Source organism: Syngnathus leptorhynchus, chromosome 13 (genome assembly GCF_054491065.1).
Source record: "Syngnathus leptorhynchus isolate UIUO chromosome 13, UIUO_Slep, whole genome shotgun sequence".
Classification (NCBI taxonomy): domain Eukaryota; kingdom Metazoa; phylum Chordata; class Actinopteri; order Syngnathiformes; family Syngnathidae; genus Syngnathus; species Syngnathus leptorhynchus.
Genome location: NC_141207.1, coordinates 4,826,764 through 4,849,578, shown reverse-complemented (window position 1 = coordinate 4,849,578; position 22,815 = coordinate 4,826,764). Strand labels below are relative to the sequence as shown.

General features: G+C 43.1%; 2 protein-coding genes across 4 annotated transcripts in view; one reads left to right on the top strand and one right to left on the bottom strand.

Moving 5' to 3' along the window:
* LOC147047031 (uncharacterized) overlaps positions 1-22,815 on the bottom strand; it is a 129,271-nt gene that overhangs the window by 22,190 nt on the left and 84,266 nt on the right. The gene's annotated exons all lie outside the window — the stretch shown is intronic.
* The window catches only part of insrb (insulin receptor b), a 50,499-nt gene that overhangs the window by 4,710 nt on the left and 22,974 nt on the right, over positions 1-22,815 (top strand). For both annotated transcript variants that reach the window (XM_085928295.1, XM_085928296.1), the window contains exon 3: positions 11,771-12,319. In XM_085928295.1, coding sequence (XP_085784421.1) covers positions 11,771-12,319 — 549 coding nt within the window. The remainder of the gene's footprint in view (positions 1-11,770; positions 12,320-22,815) is intronic.

The window sequence follows — 22,815 nt, the reverse complement described above, 5'->3', positions numbered from 1 at the left end:
AACATTGTGTACCATGTCGCAGAGCGGCAGCCAAATTTGTAGGAACCGCCCGACAGCGAAACGAACATAGCCGAGACCCTTTAAAGGTCAGACTGCTTTAATCGAGCCCGAGACGAGTTTTGCGATACTCGGTCACAAAGTAGCAACTCTTCCATATGTTCACTTTCTGGACCATTAGGATTTAATAACAAGGTATGAAAGTAATGGATCTGTAAATAATGTCAAATGATCATTCCTCGGAAATCACAATGTCTCTTAACTGGTGAGCTATTTTTAGAACAGGTTGGTGGGCTTGAAAGCGATCTGGTGCTAGCAAGCACCATGGCGGCGACCCCTGCTCGAAAGGAAGTCGGGGTTCTTTCTTAAACGCTTCCGCCACTGCTTTTATCTGACCAAGTTCCCTTTTCAACTTCAACTAATTTGGCAATTTATCCCGCTTGTTTCCTTGTTTGTGAGCAGTTTCACGCAGACTGCCAATGGTAATACAAGAAAGAAGATGGGATTAAAACACCATTTGGACTTTAACTTCCCCCTTCAATATGCGAACCAGCAGATTTGTCTTTGGGACTGAATTTTAAACCAAATAGCATGATTGTGAAAGAATGTCCCTCTCTTCGGACCACCCGTGGAACCGGCAGAAATGGCAAGGGAAATGTTTAAGATGGGCTTCTGATTTGTCACTATCTTGCCATTTCTGCCTTGGGAGCGCTCACATCAAAAGATTCCCGAGCGTCCTTCCCGGCATCACGTCAAACTGTGAATGGAGGCGGCGGTCACAACACATACACGTGTCTTTAACGGCGAACCTGTTTGTTTTAATTCAGAGATTATCTGATGCCATCGGGCCCCGACTTTCATTCCTCGATGGAGAAGCCATGACTGTTTATGTAAACCCCTGCTCACTGCACAGAAATGTGGTCTGCGTCGGAGGGGGCGGTGCAGTGCAGGGGATTGCGCATGCAGGCGAAGAGAGTGCGCCGTTACGCCATGCCGCAACAATCCGATTCGATAGACCTCGTTGCCGTTCGCTTTGGCCCTGTTGAAACCGTTGGTGGCTTTCCGCTGTTAAATCCAAGAGCCAACGCTGGTATGTGCGGATGAGCCAAAGAATCCCTTTGAGGCCGTTGCAGGACCAGACACTTAGACTGTGGCTTTGTCCTAATGTGAGTAATTTCCAAGTTAAACCTTTTCTTCCATTTGGAGCTCGTAAGTCTAAGTATCACTGTACTGTACACAAGTCACGTCTCTTTTTGTCCCCACATATAACCAAACTCTTCACATAGCAAGTAGCATTTCTTGCTCAGGACTATCAAAAAACCTTTTGCTTTACCTATCGGTGGCTGGTATTGCCATACTTTACAAGTACCCGACTGTGTATTGATACTCGTCCATCCCTGATATTTGGTCATCTTTTTGAATTAAGGGTTAGGTTTTCCCTAAAAGCTAAACTATAAATTACAGGTAAAAAAATGCAAATACCTCATGCAAAAAAACAAAGAAAAGACATTTTTAAACAGTGTCAAAAATAAATGTGTGTGTGTGTTGACTGTGTTCTGGATGCCATGTAACTGAACCTGATGCATTCAATTTATTTTGAGGACTGTCATATGACTGAGAAGTGGTCGTCTGACACACAGCCCAATGACACTGCCAACACATCAACACGCTCATACTTGCGCGCTTCCACTTTATTTTAACAAGAATACATTTTCTAATGGCGTTACCGATAAATCCTCCCATGCTCATAAATATTACCCATGCCATAAATACTGACTTAACAGTGACGTTAGACTTATGTTGTAATGATTCATGATGTAAGACTGCTGTTTTTGTCCTTAAAAGTGAAGTCAAACCCCAAAGTTTCTCTCCGATAATATGTTGTATGTGCCACCACGAGTCTAAAAAACACATTCTGATTAATATTGTGTTGGGGGAATATGAAGTAAGCAGCAAAAATCACCCATTTTTCTCCATCTCAGTTGACGGCCATTTTGCCACTTGCTGACACTTGGCGATTGTGATGTCATTTTCAGTCGACAGCAAGTGGCAAAATGGACGCATCATGAGATGGGTAAAAACAAGTGGATTTTGCCTGTTTAATTCATATCCCATAAACTAGACGTGAATCAGAACATTGTGTTTTGACCCAGAACATATTACAACGAAAATTCGGGGTTTGACTTCCCATTTCATTATATAGAGGGAGATATATAAAGCTGTTCATCTCGTTTTAGTTTAGGAGACGATCGATTAAATGTAAATAATCGCATTGATGAATTGGATGGATTTACACAGCTCTGTATTGCAACCAAATCAAAAACGTAATGCTCATCAATTGTCTTTGGGAACACTCCAGCTGCTATTATTATACCGAGTCCCCAGGACAGAGCCACATTCCAAATCCGGTGCTGTGATCCTGACACGTTTCCACTTTGCTATCATGGTGCGCGTTACGTATTTTTCCATGACATGCCCTACACAGTATCTGTAACAGGTCTGCTCATAAAATGCTGTCGCAGGTTAAATATTGATCTTGCAGTGTCTTTCTGCCCTCATTGTAAATGTGTTATCCCCCTCTCACCACGCCCATGCCACGTACTCTCTCAACCCCCCCCCCCCCCCCCCCTTCTGCTGATGGGGCTAAGAGAGTTCATTGTTATCCTCTGATTTGTTTTTCTTTCACACTGCAGATACAGCCGGCCCACACAACGCATATACACACACTGCTCTTTCAATTCTGGTTCACACTTCTTATCGCCCCCCCCCCCCCCCCCCTTTTATTTATTTTTTTGTTTCTGCCCTTTTTGCACCATCTGGACCCAAGTGCCGGCGACCACGTACACCACCTGCACCTGACCCACAGTCGCGCTCGCTTCCACGGGCTTTCTGATTATTTAGCGCCTCATCTCTGCATGTGTTTGTTTGTTAATGTCCTCGCGGACTAGTTGGGGCCGAGGGTGTGTTTGTGTCCTCGTGAACTCGCCTTTCAGATGGGTTGCCAAGGTGACCGAAAATGCCGTGCCGAAGTTTCGCACGCTTTATCCCGATTGACCTCGGAATATTTAACATACTGTCATGACAAACAACTCGCCTTGAGTTATGTATACTAACACTGCTTTAACTATGGAAAGCATTTTTGGCCAAAAATGATAGTGACACCTCTTAGGAAAGTCCATTTAAATGCTACTTCAAACCACAACCTCTTAAACTCCATCACCGTGCCATTCAAAAGGGAGCATTGTATTTGGCACATTACACGCACTACATTCGAGAGCGCATGTGGTAGCCAGTTAAAATATTAATACCATTTTCATCCACGCTGACGCGAGGCAAAGTTATAATTTCTGGTGAGCATGCGTGTAAAATAACTTTTGCCACATTTATGATTTAACAGCACTTGGGTGATCATTTTACATGGTGAAAAACAAAGTGTACAGTGCGGCGCTGTCTTGTGCGTTCCACCAATTTACAGTGAACGTCACTCTGGGATCCTCTTCTGCTCACTAAGTAACATCCCTGAAGAAGGAGGAATAAAATTTTTCCTCAAGGCTCTGTTCTAGGAACCAAGAATGTTCCTTGTTTTACTGCACTTAGCCCAAAAACAGTACTTAGCCGCCAGACTTTCTTAGAACTATAAAAAAAAAAAAAACTACTGCACAAACATGAACTAATATACTCTCAAAGCGTGAATTTACACAGAGCGCACATAAATAAACATACATAAATGTTTAAAAATGACTAAGCCATCAATGCTATTAGGCTAACGTGATACTTTGTTTACCAGTTCAAAGCATATCAAATCAACTATTAATTTCCACATTATGTAATTCACCAATACTGATGTAATACGAGAAATTGTTTTGACCATCTCTACCTATCGCAAGCAAATATTTTAAGAGGATTTTCATAAATGGTATTTGCCAAAGCATCAATTTAGGTCTTCTAATGGGGTAGTCGTCATGTGTGTGTTTTTGTCACATGCCTCTAGCCGCTGTAATGTTTAACCGGTCACCAGATCAGATGCTTCGGCCGTGACCTGCTCTGAAGAAAGATTATTTAAGGACGAGTCAAAGCAATGCAAGAATTCACATGCTAATTGTGAATGAATGGAGACACGGCAAGTAAATTGCACTCACTTTCCTTCCCTGCATCAAATGTTTCTAATTCACTTAGCGTTTATCAGCTCCGTATTAAACCATATCTTAGGGATAATGAATGGATGTCATTTACACACCCTCCACTCCAGGGACTTCTCGGTCAGGGGTAAAGATAGTAGAAAGGTATAGTGTAGATTGTGCAACGGGTGCGCAATGGAAAAGGTAGTGGGACGAAGAGATATGGAAAGAGCGGCTCGTGTGTGTGTATGTGTGCGCGCGTGCGTGTGATTTTCCGGCTGCAACCGGTGAGAGTTGGTGGTTGATCAGCACAGACAAACGGGCCATTAAACTGACCTGGCCCTTGGGCTCTCAATCCCTCTGCCCGCTACGCTATCCCCTCACTGGCGCTCTCCTTTCTGTCTCCATTTGTCCATTTTCTTCCTTACCCCTCATCGCTTCCAAAGTTTTTTTTTTTTTTTTACCTTTTCCCCCCATTCTTCTTCCCCTTCCCAGTCAGTCCATTTTGTCGACTTGTCTCATTCCTTGTCTCATTCTTTGCGGTTTGAGTAGGTCTGCAATTCTAATTGGAATCAGTTTCAAATATATATGCACCCCTGATATTTTTTCGTTTTATTCGGTCAAATGCGTTATTCATGGGAAAATGAAGGAAAATGTCTAACTAAGACAAAACACTCGAACATAAACTGCATGTCACTGATGTCATCTCATGTTGGTGTTCTTTTCACATCTCGTCTTGCTTTGGGAACTTTTTTCAGTTTTTGTTACATGCGAAATCCCAGAGAACAGAAATGTCTCACACTTACTAACAAATGAAAGAGCATAAAAATATGCTAGCGTGATCTCAACTATGGACAAATCGTAACTATTTTGTTTGCGTTTTTTTTTTTCCAGTTTGTAGCTCAAGGCTAGTAGAATGTCAGTAATAGATTCAAATACATTTGGAATTATGTCACTTGTACATTTACAACACGTTAGCCGTTAGCATTTAACATTAGCTGTCCCATCGCACCTTACTATAGCCATTTTTTTGTATTCATATCAATGTTTACTTCAAATTCAAACTACATTAAAGTTCAAGAGCCCATCTGCGATATTATTTCCCCTTTTTAAATGTCGAGACCATCGGCTAAGTAGACGGACAGGTTCATAAAGCATATAACAGGACGGAAGAAGCTGATAGGACATAGCGATCCGGCAAGCAGGCGTAGCTCCGAGTCATGTCGCTCTGGTTTGCGGCTCGGAGCGTTGGTGTGGCCTGACCGTGCAGCTGCTGCCGTGTGGCTGCAAGTCAAGCGGGCCAACTGGGGCCCGACGGCCTCCCTCTCGGGCCGAGGTTCACCACACCAGGACTGTGCCGCGCGCTCCGCTTGCTAACGTGGGAAGATGAAAAGAACATCAGATGTTTTCTGTATTACTCACACTGCGTGAGTAATACACACACACATGCGTGTCGATTTGTGTGTGTTGTCTGCTCCTTTTAGTGTATTCCTAGCACAGTCTCGCCCATAGTTGATTACCTGTTCCCATTTCTTCTCCAAATGTGTTGAATATGTCAGGAATGCTGCTCTCCCCCCAACATGTCAAGCACCACCTGGTTTGGCCGTTTCGTCTAGCGGAGGCGGAATTTTTGGGATTTTTCTGTCTTTGGTTTGCAGCGCGACAAGCAGTCCAATTCAGTTTTTGTTTTTTTCCACGGGCGAGCTCAAATAAACAGCCGTGTGTCTTTCCACTCACATGTTGTGACATCAAGCTAACGGAAGACAAAGTCTTCCGCCATGCCTAGACTTCTCATTGTGAGGGTTTGAAGCGTGTACGGGGATCTGCGAAGCAAGGAAAAATAAAACCTTGAGCGCAGAGACAATGAGCAAATTTATCTGCCGCACATATGGATTGAATTCTTTGTATGTCTTCTCAGTGTCAGAACAAACATAGGACACAGTGCAGCATACCAAGAAACAGGCAATCCAATAAAGCTGCTTAATGAGATTGTTGAAAAAAATGTGGAATGATGTCTGTGTAACAAGCGATGTTTTTTCAATAATAACTTTCAGAACAATTTAAGCAGAGATTCCTGACCACATCTTGAATTACTTTACGTCACTTGAGCCTTGTTTCCTCCAGGTTATCCGGTTCATTTAAATTCGCCACATGAGATTTTAGATCAGTAAATCCTTTGCAGGTTCATATTTCGGCGGCAGCTCATCCAAGCGTGATAATGAAATTGTAGAATTAATAGCAGTAAGTGTGTATCAAGTAAACAAAACGCGGCATTTACGCTTGCGTGTTTTTTTTTTTTTTATTGGTGCTATTTTGTTTTTCTTTCTACTCACAACTTGTGTTCCATTGCCAACAAAGACGCGTGATTGAGTGATTATATACTCTGTGTTAACCAAACAATTTACAGCGGCATATTTAGCCTACGACAAAATCAAATCATGCCACTATTTCAGCCGACTCCCCAAAGAAAAATGTCAACCCTAACATACGAAACCAAACCCAATACTGCTCATAAGAAGTGTTTTGTTTCATTGTTGAACCACAATTAGGTGCTTAGCATACAAGTTCAAGACTTGAAATGACCTTTTTTCGTCATTGTTGCTATTCAATTTAGTTATAAGAGGCACAAATTGAACATTTTTGATTTCTACCGGATCGGTTCCTATTAGGTAACCTGTTGGGGTCATCAGTATCACTCCATTTCTCCACAACCTCCATTCCAAGGGTCAACCTGAACCAAGAAAATAGTGAGTCACTGTTTTTAAAAACAAGTTGAGATGACTCATCCCCCCCCCCCCCCCACTCCCCTCATTACTCACTTTAGTTTGACATCTTTTGACTCCGAAGGTAGAAAGAGTTACTTGAGCCAAAGTCACCAGCAGTGAGATTTGGTTTGGGCCTCACTCCCTTTTGGCACGGGTGTCCGAATGTTGCTCTTTTTTACCCGCTTCAATCTGCCACAGCCTGGCCCCGTGCCACGGGCTGTAACGGGACCCGACATTTGTTTATAAATAGGCTGGGTCAGCTCCGCTTGTCATGCTGCCCAATAGCAGGCCTGGCCAGCGGAGGAACAGGTGCTCCGACCCACAAACTCCCTCTCACCCTTCTCAATCCTACCCCGTGCCTTCTTGCCATGTCCTCATATGTACAACTCAATCACAAACTCATTTACATTTCGGCACGGATTTGTAAAAAGCCAGGAAATTTACCCGTTATTTCTTTTTGCCTTCAAGGTTGGTTTGAATGAAGGTGTACAAGTTGGTGCCGCTCCAAATGAGTATTGCATCCTTGGCGGGGATCCACATCCACCTTGTGCCATCGCCGTGTTTTATTTTCTGTTTGCGGAGCAAATTTCCTCGAGCCATACAAGCCTCTTAGACCTCTGGAACCCGTTTCTGTTATTTTGGTTCTCAGAGCTTTGTTTTGGAAATGCAAGATGGTAGGTGTTGATCAAAATGCCTCCCATGCAATTTCTTAGCATCACTTTACACTGCGAACGCCGCAACTTGGCATCGGTCGCATTGGCAGCTGGCTTAACGTCTCAAGACTTTCCACAGCTATATTAACAAACAAGCGTATTTTTCTGCCGCCGGGCAGCTTAGAACCGCTGCCACATATTTTTTTCTCCCGGGGTTAGTTCGCCGACTGCGCTGTGGGCAAATCTATAATCAGCAGATCACCTCATGTGAGACAACATGCGGCCAAGATGTCAGGGAGAGGAAACTTGTCACAGTCCAGAGTTAGACAGCCACCTGGTTTCATGCTACACAGGTCTGGTTTCACACTAAGCTAACATGTGGGCTGCCCTTTGCTTGTGAGAGGCAGAGGCGAACCCGGGCCGCAGAAGGCTCCGGTCTTACCCTGTAAAACTCCCTGGATCTACTTTCTCTCTGCCAGCCAGCTACTGTGTTGCTTGCAGATTAAATTCTCAGTAGGGCGCACAAGTTTAAAAATAAGAGAAGAATCTGTCTGAAATTGCAGCTACACCCCGCTAGGCTGCACCTGTGGGGGCTCATTGAATTAAGCCAAAGAACATAAGATACACTTGTAGACGGATTTAAATACAAAGGTAGCTTTGGGTTATTTCGGGTCGCCACTGAACGTCCGTGAAATTCATTTCCCCTTACATCCGGGCCAGTTGCGCAAATCTCTCCTGGAGGTCTGCAGTGTGGTACAGTATGTTCCAGTCTGAACTCCTCTGTTATGTTATTCCATTCTCTACGGCAAAACAAGCCCCGTCCGTGTCTCTGTGTGTCCCCCCCCCCCCAGCCCCCACCCCCTCCCCAAGGCTCATTAGAGGCTGATTGGGTTGTTATTGTAATTAAGAGCTCTTGTGTGGCCAGTGCGAGCGGTCTCAGTGGGAGGGTGGGCGATAAAGGGGGTCACGGTCACTGTCCAACAAACCAAACGCCCACCCACCACTCCATGCTTCTCCACCTGCACGTAACGGGGTTACCGGAGTTCTTCGGAGAATAACAGCAAGAGTTCACGCTCGCAGTACTTACATTTGGTTGCTCCTTTTTTTATTTTTTTACCTTTTGCATCTTTAGTTCCATTTTCTGAGCCTGTGCAATCCAAATAGATTAGCGACGCGTTTAAAAATGCCTGCAAAATGACTTGCGGGGTAAGAAAAAGTGCTTATGTCTGTTTTACATTTGGAACGCATATTCAATTTGACCATTTAGGTCCGGTAAGTTAGCAGACAAGCCAACCCCCTTCCCCTTGTGCCCTCTGTGAGGCCGTTTGTGTGCCCGCACACATCGGCGCTCATGTAACGGTGATCCACAGCGGCCCTCCATTCATGCATGTGATCACCAACCGTCCTGTAGGTCCCTTACGTCATACAGCGTTCCTGCTCGGGCTCGAGTTACACTTTCACCCCGTTCACTCCTCTTCGGGCCCCCTCCCCGTTTCTCTTGCTCTTTTCCTCTTTTGCCAGCCACCCTTCTCCTCCACCACTCAATGTCTTCCCCACTCTTGTGTGAAACAGAAAAAAAACATTTTTCATGCCAATTACTGTTTTAGAAAGTCTCAAAATAGTTTGTAGGCTTCTTTAACTACTTCTTGGAATTGGAGTGTTAATACAAACATCAGACAGCATCAGTGTGGAATAAATACAGTACCCGTGACAATCTCCAAAAATGCCCTAGGAAATTTTTTGCCAATCATCGTGAAGAAAGACATTTTCGGAAAAGGCACACCAATAAGGTTTAAATAAGAAAAATGGGAAATGACATTGAGTTACTACGGTCATTCATTTTCATGTAAAGCTGACTTGCTCATCGGATTGGTTCCACTCCCATCCTGTAGATGGCAGTAATGCAAAATACATGTTAGTGGACAACAACTATCCCATTTATTCACTACAGCTCCATCTGTCGGATCTGATTGATCACACCATATTTTGTTTTAGTTTTGTGATCATTGTTCCTCTAAATGTAATCACTTGATAATGTCTTTCACTTATGGCCTTTGTAATTGACTAACACCAATGGCAGGGTAATCTTGTCTCACATAAGGGGATAATGCCTAAATCAATTTATAGAAGGTGTGTTATCTCTTTCTCCTGTTACTCACAAACAAAACTCCATTTTGTAGCACACCCCAGCAGTACCATGGCCCCCAAAAATATTCCTCAAATGCTTCATGTAGATCTGCCTCATATTCCTTCCTGCATTGAGCCTTGGTGTGTTTTGAAGACCACTTTGAGGCACAGGGTGTTTTTCACTCTGGCCCTGCAGATGTTGTGCAGTTGCTTGTTGTGTTGCTCAACGGGTATCCAATTAGCTGCTGCAGGGCTGACAGCAAGTGCTTGGACCCAAGGCCCGTTTGATGTGTCTGGGTGATAAGGCAGGAGGTGCACCGAGGTGTAATGTTGCTATTATCGCTGGGAATAACGCCAACTGCTGCAAGGAAGTGGTTTTGTTTTTCGGTGTATTTTGCTTCCTTTTGCAGTAAGCATCTGACCAAGGCGCGTGTGGTTTAGGATTACTAGTGTTGTTTGGGACTATAAATAAACTGATGAGGAGTGGTGGTAGAGCTACTCGTACTTAAGTCGAAGCACAGCTACCTTTTTATATACTCTTTGAAATTTTTTGACAGATTAGACTCTGTCAAAAGACTAAAAAGGATAGATTCTTTTTCTCAAATGTAAGGTTTAAAAGTCTTCAGGAAAAGGGACGCAAGAGAGTTGTGACTTACACAGTCCTTTGAATCATTTGACTTTTACGAGAAATCTTGCAGTATTTTTGAGGTTTTACTGTCAAAACATGACTGAATGATTTCTGACCTGGCAACCCAGAGGGACAAGGCGGTCCAGCACAGGGCAAGAGGCCAACTTGCAAGGCGGACAATCATAGAGCTTTTTGCACATTTTATACATTTCCTCCATTCACGCACCCCCAGATGACAAAAGAGGTCACTCATAACCATTGCTGCTCCCATTTCTCAGCTAGCAGAAAGTGCTGTAACTTTTTGAGGTCTAACTTTGAAGTTTCTGCACAGTGACAAAATGCAAGTCTAAAATGAGTCACAAGTGATGGACAGCTTGCTGTTGTTGTCAACAACCTGCTTTTATTTGACAGTCGAATGACGGAGTACGGGCTTTGCTGGCTCCAATCCATTTTGAAGTCTCTTAAACCATTCCATTTATATGCTGCCGGTCAAAGTTTGTACTTGGGCTGTTGACATGTTTGTTTGGCTAACCATTAACAGAATGGGAAGTTAATAGGTAGCTTCCTCATGGCGAATAATGTGAGCCACAACTACAAGTTGTACAGTTTCGACTGTTTTTATGTCTTTTGTGAATTTTTTGGGGGAAAAACGTTTGTGTAATGGAAGATTCGAATTTTTTTTGTTGCTGTTTTGAAGCTAATGTATTTTTTTATTTTTGATTTATGATTTTGAAAAAATGAAGAAACAGCAGCTTCCGTGCATCTCCCTAAGTGCAGTAACTACTGCTAATTAATTTGCCCCTCCTTTAACGCGAGGGCTCGTACGTTTGTCAAAACAAATGTGGGTTTGTGTGTCAGTGTGAGTTCACTACAGCTGAAAGAAAATATGAATAAGCGTGGATAAGCATTTAGCTTCCGGGCTACGCTTCAGTTAACCCTCTCATGGCTGCTGTGTCATTCAGATTCATGTCATACAGTAATATTTTTTTCATTGCAGAAAATCTGCACCATTGAATTTTAATGCCTTATAGTTTTGATAAACTTAATTTAAGATGCCGTGAAGCAAATTTGTGTGCTGATCAGTGTCTACAAATAAATTAAAACATTTTATGATAATATTTTATGAGCTGCGGCCCTGCTGATGGCACGACCCTCCCGGGCATCACTATAATTCTGGCTGATATTGAAACAACGCAACGACTCTCATCTCATTAAAGTATTTAAAAAGAACAGCATGTATTGACAATAAATTTGTGAAGTCAACACGGGCGATGTTTGAGCAAGATTTTTTTTTTTCCACACTACACTTCTAATACAGTGAATGATGAGAGGTCATTAATGTTCTTTGATAAGATTTCCCGTTGCATAATAAGAGATCTCTCTCAAGAAAAGATCACATGGCCATCAAACAAAAATAAATGTTATGCCAGTTCTTGGAACATGCAACCAAAATGGTAACTCGTGTCATCTCTGTTTTTGCAGTTTGTCAAAGCAAAGACATCCGCAACAATGTGACCAACCTCCAGTCACTGGAGAACTGCACCATCATTGAGGGCCACTTGAAGATCCTGCTTATGTTCAAGACCAAAACCGAGGACTTTCGGGGCCTCAGTTTCCCGAAACTGCAAGTGGTGACCGATTACATGCTTCTCTTCCGCGTCTACGGCCTCGATTCCATCACCAATCTCTTCCCGAATCTGACGGTGATCCGTGGCAACAACCTCTTTTTCAACTACGCCCTGGTGATTTACGAGATGCTGCAATTGAAGGAGGTGGGCCTTCACAGCCTCATGAACATCACCAGAGGGGCTGTGAGGATTGAGAAAAACCCAGATCTTTGTTACCTGGCCACTCTGGACTGGTCCAAGATCCTGGACTCGGTCGAAGACAATTACATCGTGGAGAACAAGAACGACCGTGAGTGCGGGGACGTGTGTCCCGGCACGGCGCAAGGTCAGACCACGTGTCCGCAGAACACCATCAACGGCCACTTCAGGGGAAGATGCTGGTCCCAGAACCACTGCCAGAGAAGTAAGTGAAACTCCAAATATCGAAATGTTGATTTTTCATTATTCCTGATATCCACGGCCCAAAACAAATGCCCTCTGATTTGCATTCTTTGACCGGAGCATGTGTGTCAGAGGAAGTGATTCATAATTACAGGCTGGCGATCTTCTTGAAGTCCCAAATGACTCAGGCCTTATTGTTGAGTCAGGGAACTGCGCCGTCCAAGGTAGGCATTATAGGAGAAGAGGACAGCGGGAAAGCCAGTGCGCATAAACAGTATAGTACACATGTTTGTTGGTATTTTCTTTTCTGCCTTCAGTCCAAAAAAGAATTGCGGCTTTTCTCCTCGCTGCTGCCGGTCGGCCCGCCAGAGGTCCGGCAGGGCCAGTCAGCCAGTCAGTCTTTCCTCTCCTACCATAAACACAGAGAATGGCGTCTATTGTAAGACACTCGGAGAGAATGCTTATTATTTCTGGAGAGCGATTATAGCTTGTGTTGTTTTTTTTTCTCTCGTCCGCCTCTGTCTGACGGAGAGTTTGGTGTTCAAAGCGTAACGACCGCGGCCGTGTTTATACTTGAACTTCAACTGTCGCGGCCCGCATTTACGTTGGCTCCTTCGCTCTCCTTCCAGAAGGTTCTGTAGAGGAAAGCAATACAGGAAGTGACATTGTGTCTGCGCGTGCGCCTCCTGCGTCGTTACCGTGTGGATAGTTTACGTGTCGAACTGAACTAGGTTTCAAAAACAAATAGCCGTGACCACTGAAGGAGAAGGGAAGGATGGCGGGTAAGGGGGGGGCGAATGTCGACTGATAAACACAAGCGTGTTTATGGTACGTCAAGAAATGTCTGTGCATGTGCGTTCATGTCTGCTTTGCCTCGGATAGGCCGGGAGAGGAGGTATGATGCGCGTCATGTGATAGATAGACACCGGCGTAGTCAAAGCTGGAGCCATTTTGAGAACACGACGCAAGGAAGGCCACAATGTATGTGAGAGTGCGACACGATGATAACTTACACACACATTTGAGGTGTTTGAATGAAACAAACGTCGTGTGTCATTCTCAAGTGCCGCGGTTTCGCCTCAGTCGTTTTGAAAACGTTTTATTTTAGTGCGCACAGGTGCAGGACAGATGAACATTCGATGCAACATTAAAGTTTGTGAGGGTGGAAAATGAGGGGTTGTGCTGTTTTTTTTGTTTTTTTTTTAGTGTTTTAAGTCGCCTTAGGTGAGAAACGGGGAGAGCCTACGTTCCTCTGATTTTGCACATGCAGAAAAACCACGGCGCACTTGTGTGTGTGTGTGTTCATGCATCATTGTTTGTGAATTTGGAATGAAAGTTGGGTTCGATCAATTAGATTTTAGTAATGGCTGCAATGTGTATTTTGACTGACTTCTATGTATACATTATGCGAAAGGCTCACAGAATTATTGGGCTATGTAAACAGGATTTGCTGCCAGTGTACTACTGGACTGACGATAGATACACACCAACCGATGAATGAACAAATGACTCCAGATAAGACATCACAGTCAGACTGCTGTTTGGATCAAACTTTGTGTGTTGCTAAAGCCTGGCACAACATGTTCTGCTTGCACAACTCAATAACATACGCACAAGCCGGAGGAGAGAATGTGTTACAGGTCAAAGTGAACTTTGCCTGTGCCTACGTGCTTTGTCGCCCGCTGTGATTGTTTTCCATCGCTCTCTCTTTCTCTCGCGCACACACACAGTCACCCTCTTCAAAGTGACACTCTGTCAAGATGGTGTCTTGAATCAGACCCCTAGAAGCTCTCCACATACTCACACGAAGCTAATAGAAAGTGTCAGCCCAAGAGTTCACACTGTTCATTTAAAGAAGTACTTTTGCATCCCTCCCGTAATTTTGTGGAAGCTGGTTTTTCGAGCGTCTGATTCATGGCACGGTTTTGTCTTGAGAGATTTTGTTTCATATTTTATCCAGTGTTGTCACAACAAACAAGGCTATTTCTTAGCTTATACGATTTACCGCAACACGATTCTTTAAGTAAGGCAGCGGTCAACCACAATTTCTTTTTCTGATCTGATTGAGTCGATTTTGAAAGGTAACAATGCGATCAATTATATTGGGAATCATTTGTCTCAGATTCCTAACTGTCGGGCATCATAGAGTCTTAATTGGCAGTAAGCGAGCAGTGACAACAGACACAGAAAAGCCAAGTCAAAAATCTTTTGTTCACAACAAACCGCTCACGTCGAGGGAACGACAACGGAGGAAGTACTCGGACTCCATTAATGAAAAAGAATTGCATTGCCCTTAATAGCCGCTAACCACATTCTGGCAATCTGGGCCGTTTTGTCTGGTGCAAAAACTGCTGAGTTGTGACAAAGCGAGGATGCTTCGGTTAGCCAAATTTGCAACTCCTTATTCCGACCCCTCCATGGACTGATATATTATATTGCAGTTATTTTTTTTTCCTTTTGTGTTCTGGATGGAGCTCTGCTGGCATTCACCTTTGGTAATGAAACTTATCTTCAATGTGGCACCTCATTAAGGGTTCGCTGCTATCAAATTAAGCTAGCCGGACATTGTGGAAAAAAACACTTGGGGCCAGGACGGGGGCTGTTTCAGCTTTGAGCAAAGCAAAAAATAAACTTTGAACGTTGGCTTCCACGGACACACGAATGCAGCGACTACACACCCACACATTGTCGCTAAGCCCAAGCAGCCGAAAAGACAAACAACAAACCCCATCATTAGCTTCCTTACCACTACTCGCAAACATGAAGCACTTTATTGTCAAATTGTCTCCATGCAGACAAAAACTCTCAATGAACTTTGATAAGCCGACATCGATTTATGTAGGCGCATCCATGTTGGTGTGTAGTTTGCACCCTGCCTACTCTCACCCTCAGGGGTTCTGGAAAACTCTCCTCCAGCTCATCAATGGACTGGCACTTCCACATCCTGCTCATTGTACGTGTGCGTAGACACGGAGAGCAGCCCTCCACACTGGCACACTGAGCCAAGTGGAACACAAACGTTCACATAAGCTGAAGTAGAGCACTCTCGCCGACGCCGCTGCCCACTATTCTGACAGACGATTGGCCGCTTGCGGCCATCTAAGTAGCCTATCGTGTCGAGAGGATGAGAGCATCTGAGGATACAAAAGTGTCTGAACAAGAGGGAGAGCCGCCTTGGTCTTGAAGTAACACCTGTTTGGCACGCGCTACATCTGGAAAATGAGACGGACGTTAAAAATCGTTCCCTAACGAGCGCCGTCGTTTGTTTTCCTACGTTCACGTGCACGCCACTGATGGTTTATTTATGTTCACACGCTTCTGTGTTCATCTGTGTAAATGTCTGAGCTGTTCAGGAAAAAGCTTGTCGGCAGCCAAGTGCTTGCTATGGCGTGGGCTGTCTGAGAGGACTTCCTCATTACTTCCTGCCTTTGTCCAGAGCACATCCTACTGCTGAGCTGTACAACTGGGCCCTGGGGGGGAGGCTAATGGGCAGAGAGAGAGCGAGGCGCTGGGATATTACTTACATGCTATGAGAGACGGTGAAAGGAAAGACAACTAGTTTGCAGGAGCCCATTCACAAAACGCGCCGGCGGAAACATTGACCCCGGGGATCTAGCTTCGGCTTCACCCGAACCCTGAAGTTGTCTGAAAATCCAACTATTCACATTTGATGAGGGGAATGATGGTGTTTGTGGGTTGGATGGGAATATAACACGAGACTCCCGCCGCTCAAGTGAAGGGGATTGTTTTTCAGGTGTTTGGTCGGATCAGATGACCACCTCCTTCCGGCTTCGACATCGGCACAACATGCGTGGAAAAACGTGCATCAGTTGTATTATTTTTAACAAGATGGATGGAATCGTCTCTTATTGTTCTTTTTTTTTTTTATAACATTGTAAACTACTTGGAAGCGTATCAACAACTACTCAAATCTAATTCCTCAACAATCCAGCATAGACTAAAATCTCCCAAAAGCGTCGGTGAGCACTCAAAAGTCAGCGCTGGAAATCGACATTTCTAAAATTTGATTTTCCTCAATTGAATCCTCATGTGACCTCTCCTTCCTTGAAGTTCCATCCAAGCCTAAATATTTTTTTCCACACTTCTCTCTCCAAACCGAACTCACTTCACTGAAAGTCATGTCCAAGAAAGGCTTCTTCCCCTTGAACCATTGAACATGTTTTTCTCACTTAGCACTTATCAAGGAGCTCAGCCCTACTCGGAATTTGTCTAAGGAATAAATAGAATTTGCAGTACACTGAGTCATTCACCCTTGGTTCTAATGCTACACACCGACAATTCTGTTCATTTCAAGCCTTATTTGTGTCATGCATTTTGGGATGCGGGTGGTGGGAAGGACAGATACCGAGAAGTGTTAGAAGGAGAATGGGACCTTCGTTTGCACCACTGAAGCGTGTGTGTGGGCGCGCGTGTGTTTTGACAGACTGGAAGAAATAATGTCTTCATTCAAGGTTAGACCTGCTGATAACTAATGATGACAGCAAATCATATTTATGCAGCAATATATAACTAAAACACACAAAACATGCCAGATTTCACTGCCGTCTATATCATAAAAATAACATCCTCACAATGTGTCCTTGTAACCTCAGTAGTTTATTTCAAATGTCTTATTTATTTTGAAGTCTGCTGATCTGTCTGACTTTGGCTTACCTTTATGGCATCAATTCACAAAGAATCAGTCTTAACTTTTTTCTATGTATATATTTTATTATTATTATTATGCTATATAAGCTAACTTACTGTATTTCATAGAACTGCTGCGGTTGAATCCGGTCCGTCACAAAACAGTGACTCATTCAGATTTATTTTCCCATAGAAAATTCGATTTTTTTTTTTAGAATTGAGTCATGATAATTTAAAATATAATTGCTGTTGATACTAAGACATAAAAATAGAAAGTATGTCATTTTATTTCAGATAAAAAAGTATACTATATATCCTGTATATATATATATATATATATAAATGCATGGAAAATTCCATTAAATTAATTAGATTTATTTTCATATCAATTTGCAATTTATTAAAAAAAAAAACCCCACATATTTTAGAAAACACTCAGATAAATAAAACAAGATAAAATCAATAGAGTAAAAAGAAAATCAAACACTAATAGCGCCGGCAGTTTTCAATGATTGTACTCTGTTCGATTTTACATTGTAATGCAGTGTTGTTCACATCCATTGTCCTCTAGCAGCGATGTAAATCGTATTTACACGCGATCTAAACATTAACCACAAAGTAACAATATCATTGTGGTTACCATTTATTAACCATCATTCATTATTGATTCAATGTTAGCGTAGCGCCCGGCCCATTAGAATTGCGACATAAGCGATGGACCAATATAAAACATATGATAGACGTGCTTCGTTGTACCATTGGAAAAAAAAAAGTGTCCATTTTCTTTTTCCAATTGGAACCTTTGGTTTCCTCTGCTGCGCCTCTTTTGATGAAGCGTCCACTTGAAGAAATACCTTCTTCATCATTTTCTGTCCGTCGAGTCTTGACTGCACATATTGTGAATGTAAACTAGCACTTGAGAGGTTTGAGAAGGCGGCCAGCCGCACGCTCTCCCTCTACCAGAGTGCTCCCATGGCTGAAAACTAACGTCGAATCATAAATTCTACAAATTCCACTGGCTGCCGCTTGTGACATCCCCCCCCTCCACCCCCCTCTCTCAACAAGTTGGAAGACAGATATAAAAGGTGCAGTGATAAATACTTTCCTAAATGCATCCATGTGTATGTGCGCGGAGGGTAGGGAGCTGTGACAGTTATAAGACTGCAGTAAAAATGGTGGTTGCAGTTCTCGAGCTGCGCTCGTAGCACAGGACAAGGCTGCAGTCATGGTCGTAGTGAAGCCTTCCCCTGTACTGGCTTTGACATCCCGTTGCCCTTATGAGGAGATGGCGCTGCTAATTAGCGCACCAACAAAGTTTGGGGCGTCCAGTCGTCTGGAAAAACGAGTCGCACTAAATAAGAAAGATGAAGAATGAAATGCCCGTCATTGTCTTTTTTTTTCGGGCTCCATTTCTCTTCCCCGTGGCTCCACCTTCTGGGAACGATCCTCCCTTTTTTTTTTTTCACTTTTCCCTTTTTTTTTTTTTCTCCCCCCATCTGTCCCTTCACTTTGTGCACTCTCTTTCTTTTACTCTTTCTCCCCCCCCTGTCCTTCCCCTTGCACGCTGTGGTATGCAGACATGCAGGAATTTCTGGGCCTCAAAATGATAGACCAAACTTGTCAGCCCTGGCTCCTGTTACTAAAGATGGCTGCATTTGCTCTGGCTTCTTGTGATTGGTGCGCAGGGAGCTCCGATCCATGTGATTGGTCCTAACCAATGAACATAGAGCCTAAGTATGATTTTTAGCTTTTGTGTTTGCTTAACACAAAGTCTAAAAATCTAAGTCTTTTTACCTGTAAGTCTTTGACTTACTACTTTCAATGTAGGTCATTGGAAAGGACTGAATGTGGGAGAAGCAATATTGTGATAAATGATTATGTTGTAGAAGCAAACGAAACTTTGGATTTGATTGCATTCAATTTTCTTGTCTTGCCAGTAAAATTTGTTCAAATATTTTGAGCCAAAATGAGGAAAGACCCTGGCAGAATAGCAGACCAGACGTTTTTATTGGCTGTCAATATCTACAGTAATAAGAGCACATGGAAGAAAATACCAAGTCACATTATTTATTAATCTAAAACTCTTCAATATCTCCTTCAATAGATAATTGACATATATATTTTTTTTAAATTCCCAAGCTAATGATTTTTTATTTAATCATGTCTAAAATGTTTGAAAAATATCCCGTTCTGTTTTTACATGTGTGAAATGGTTACAAACTACAAAAATTGATAAACAATGACTCGGTTATGAAAAAAGTTGTCGATTAATCGATGAATTCTACGCCTCTAGTGGAATTCAATTCTAACGCAGGGTCTCTCCGTATGACTAATTGTTTTAGGAAGCAGCACTCGGTCGGAATGTCGTGTTTGCACCTCCTAATATGGATCGGAGATGACAGTGAATGGCACCAAAGCTGAGCCCTTAAATAGGCTATGAGCTAAGCGAGCTATTCCCTTACAAGTGTGTGTGTGTCCGTGCATCACCAGACAGAATGACGTCCAGCCAAGCTAATATTTCTCATGCCTGATCTCTCCAGGGCCTGACTCGAGTCTTGTGATGGCATTGTTGCAACAAAAAAAGATTTTGATGCCTGTCAACCACACATCCCGACTATCCCTGTGGAGGTTGATATTAATTATCTTGGAGGAAGAATTGAGATCACAAATCATCTAGCCAGATCCCAAAAAACTGAAATATATTCGGCGTTTTTGTGTGTGACCACGATTGAGACACCAATTCACGTGTTGTGTTCTTTGCAAGAATGTAAACGTCCAGATGGAATGTCGGTGTGTGTGCCTCTTTTGGTCTCCTTCCTTGTGTTAGTCAGTCAATCCATGCAGATGCCGCAAAGAGATGAGTGTTCCCTAATTGGCCGAAAAGGTTTGCGGCTAAAAGGAGTGCAGGGACGCAGGTGTGTCTTTTATTGGAAGGAAGTGTTATCCGTAGTTAAAGCGTTAACATTATCAGAGGTTTTATTTGTTTAAAAAAAAAAATCCACACTCCTCTCTCAGTTTCCTTTGCCAGAACATTTACACGTAAGAGGGCACTGTCTGGCACTCGAGGCCATAAATTTGAAGTTGTAGTTTAATTACCGGGGTTGAATACAGGATGGGATCTGCTTTTATTAGCAGAGTGATCTTTTTTTTTTTTTTTGCCACCTGCTTCAGCCTAGTGGTTTAGAAATATTTGAAGTTGAACATATGTTGAATTTACAATCAAGGTTAGAAAAAAAAAAGAAAGTTAAACAACCTCGTGTTGAAACCTCTAAAGTCAAACACAATCAATCAAGCAGCTCCTGATTATCTTTAGACCAATTTGCTCTTGCCAACATAAAACCTATCCAAGAAAAATGTAAGAAGACTTTTTAAGTCCTTCGCTCCCGTTGATGGCTATAAACGATCCATGGCAATAAATCACTTAACATTTTTTATTGTCATTGAACCTGATTAATATGCAAGCGCATTATATTTCAATTCCAAATCCCATGTGATTTCCTAAAAATGCAGACTTTGATTAAGATCTCAAATATCAGACGCTAATTTGCCACATATTGTTTTCAACATTGGCAAAAGGTATAAAAGTGATCAAGCCCACCGTAATTAAAAAATCCTTGGGCTTTCACTATAGAAGGAGAGAACTGCAAATCTTTGCGCTCGTATGAAAATACAACCATTGAAAAACAAAAGCAGTGACGTTCAGAAATGTCACGGAGCCTCTCGGCCACCCTCCGCGACTGCTGATAGCATCCATCACATCTACCTGTTTACCGTCGTCTCCTGTTAACTGCTCTCCCCCGGGGCCACCCGGCCTCTCTTGTCCACACTGATTCGATTTCAACCTCATTTGGACTTTTTCAAATCTTATTACACAGACACACACACACACACACACACACGGCTGTTTACCTGCGGCTGTTCAATGCGGTGTGGCGATGAATGGCATCTACGATACAAATGGTGCGCTAAATAAAACAACCCAACGTCAGACATCATCCATCCCACCTGAATCATTTTTCAACACCAGTTTGGGTAACTTTCGGAAAATTCCAATATTCTCTTCGTAGGGAATATAATATATTCCAAATTGTATTTTGTTGGAAACATCACAGTAAGGAAAAGCTTGCCTCGAGGCAAAAGGTCCCACTTAACCTTTGGCTGCTGTGTTTCAATGAACGGCTTTTTCTTTGTGCGCCAGCTAGCCTCGCATCGACGTTGCGTGCTAGAGGGGCCCTGTTGACAACACCTGGGCCCTAAAGGATAAGCAAGACCTCTTCACTCTCCTGACACCCCCCCCCCCTTCCTCATGCATGTGCTGTATTTCTTAAATCTATTGTCCCAATACCCCCGTGTGCATGTATTATGTATGTGCACACGCACGCACGCACACACACCAGTACAAACGGGTTGTCCTTTGTGCTCGGACTCTTCTCCTCCAGCAGTCACCCCGCTGCGTAAATCCCTCAGCTGGGGTTTGTTTTTCAATCAGGCCCCCGGGGGGATACCATGTGCCCGAGTCTGGCACGAAGGCTGATTGAGGGCCCGGCCCGCTGCTAACCCCGTCGCCTTCCAAAGTCCACATTATCCACCATTGCCCCTCACATTAAAATTGCGTTTCGTTCATCGAGACACACGAGGGTGTTTGTTTTCATCTGTTTTTAATTTTTATTAACCCACTTGGACAAAAACATGAAGTCGGAGAAGGATGAAAAGAAGACACTGGTTACATTTTTACAGCAACTCCCGCTACGACTGTTAAGTATTGGAAGCTGAATTGTGTTAGCAAGATATTACTGACTCATTGTGTGCTGGTTACTTTGGCCACGTTGAGGATGTCGCTGGTTAAACTGAAAGTGTGCACGTTAACGGAAACAAACCAGCACAGGAGATAGGCTTAAGATTGTTCAACTGAAGCGCACCTGATTATAAGGCGCACGTTTGAGAAAACTAAGACTTTTAAGCAGATGTCAAAATGACTCATCCATTAATCGACAACACAGCAATTAATCGACTCATATCTTACTAATCGTGTAATTGTTCGATCGTTCCGATTCTCCAAATCTTCTGATTTCAGGCTCTCAAAAGTAAGAATTGTCTGATTTATCTTTTGTCTTTAATCCTCAGAAGACATTTACAAACATCTGCTTTTACTTTGGAAAACAATGACCAGCTATCCTTCCCGCGCAACACTGAGCTGTTGTTTAATTGTTTCGTAATCACTAAACAATACCAAATAAACAAAAATAATTGTGGAATAAACAGTGATCAGCAAAGTATGTTTGGAATGCAAATAAAATTGCATCCAATTATTTGATTAATCGATGGAATAAAATATCCGTTATATTGACAGCCCTGAATTTAAGTGCAAAAAACGAGGGTCATCCACTTGGCATGGCCCACGGATGTCAACGATTTGATCCTGTTTTGAGGGCTCTGCAGGAGCAAGCTCTGTGAGATGGGACATCAGATTGATAAACCTGATCTGCGCAATTATTGTTGCCCTCGTCCTGGGTGTATCATCCTCTCCCCTGAGGTACTTCACCCTCTCCCTCCCTCCCCTCAAGCTCAATATTTCTGTATTCACTTGTGAATCACCTCTGCCTTGCATCACTGACCGTCTGTCTTTCATAGAGGCATCATTGTGCTCTCAATGTGACGGCGAAAGAGAGAGAGAGAGAGAGAGGTGCTGAGATCCGTCAAGTGCAGCGTTGCTGTTTATGCACCGCAAAGGAGCCAAACATCTCCCTTTTACTCTCTGTTGGCAGTTCATACATTGTGCTTGCGGCAAATCTCCTTAGTCCGACAGTTATTGGAATTAAGATTTTAATTAGGGAAGGGTTTTAGATCAGCGCACGCTGCATTAGCATGATC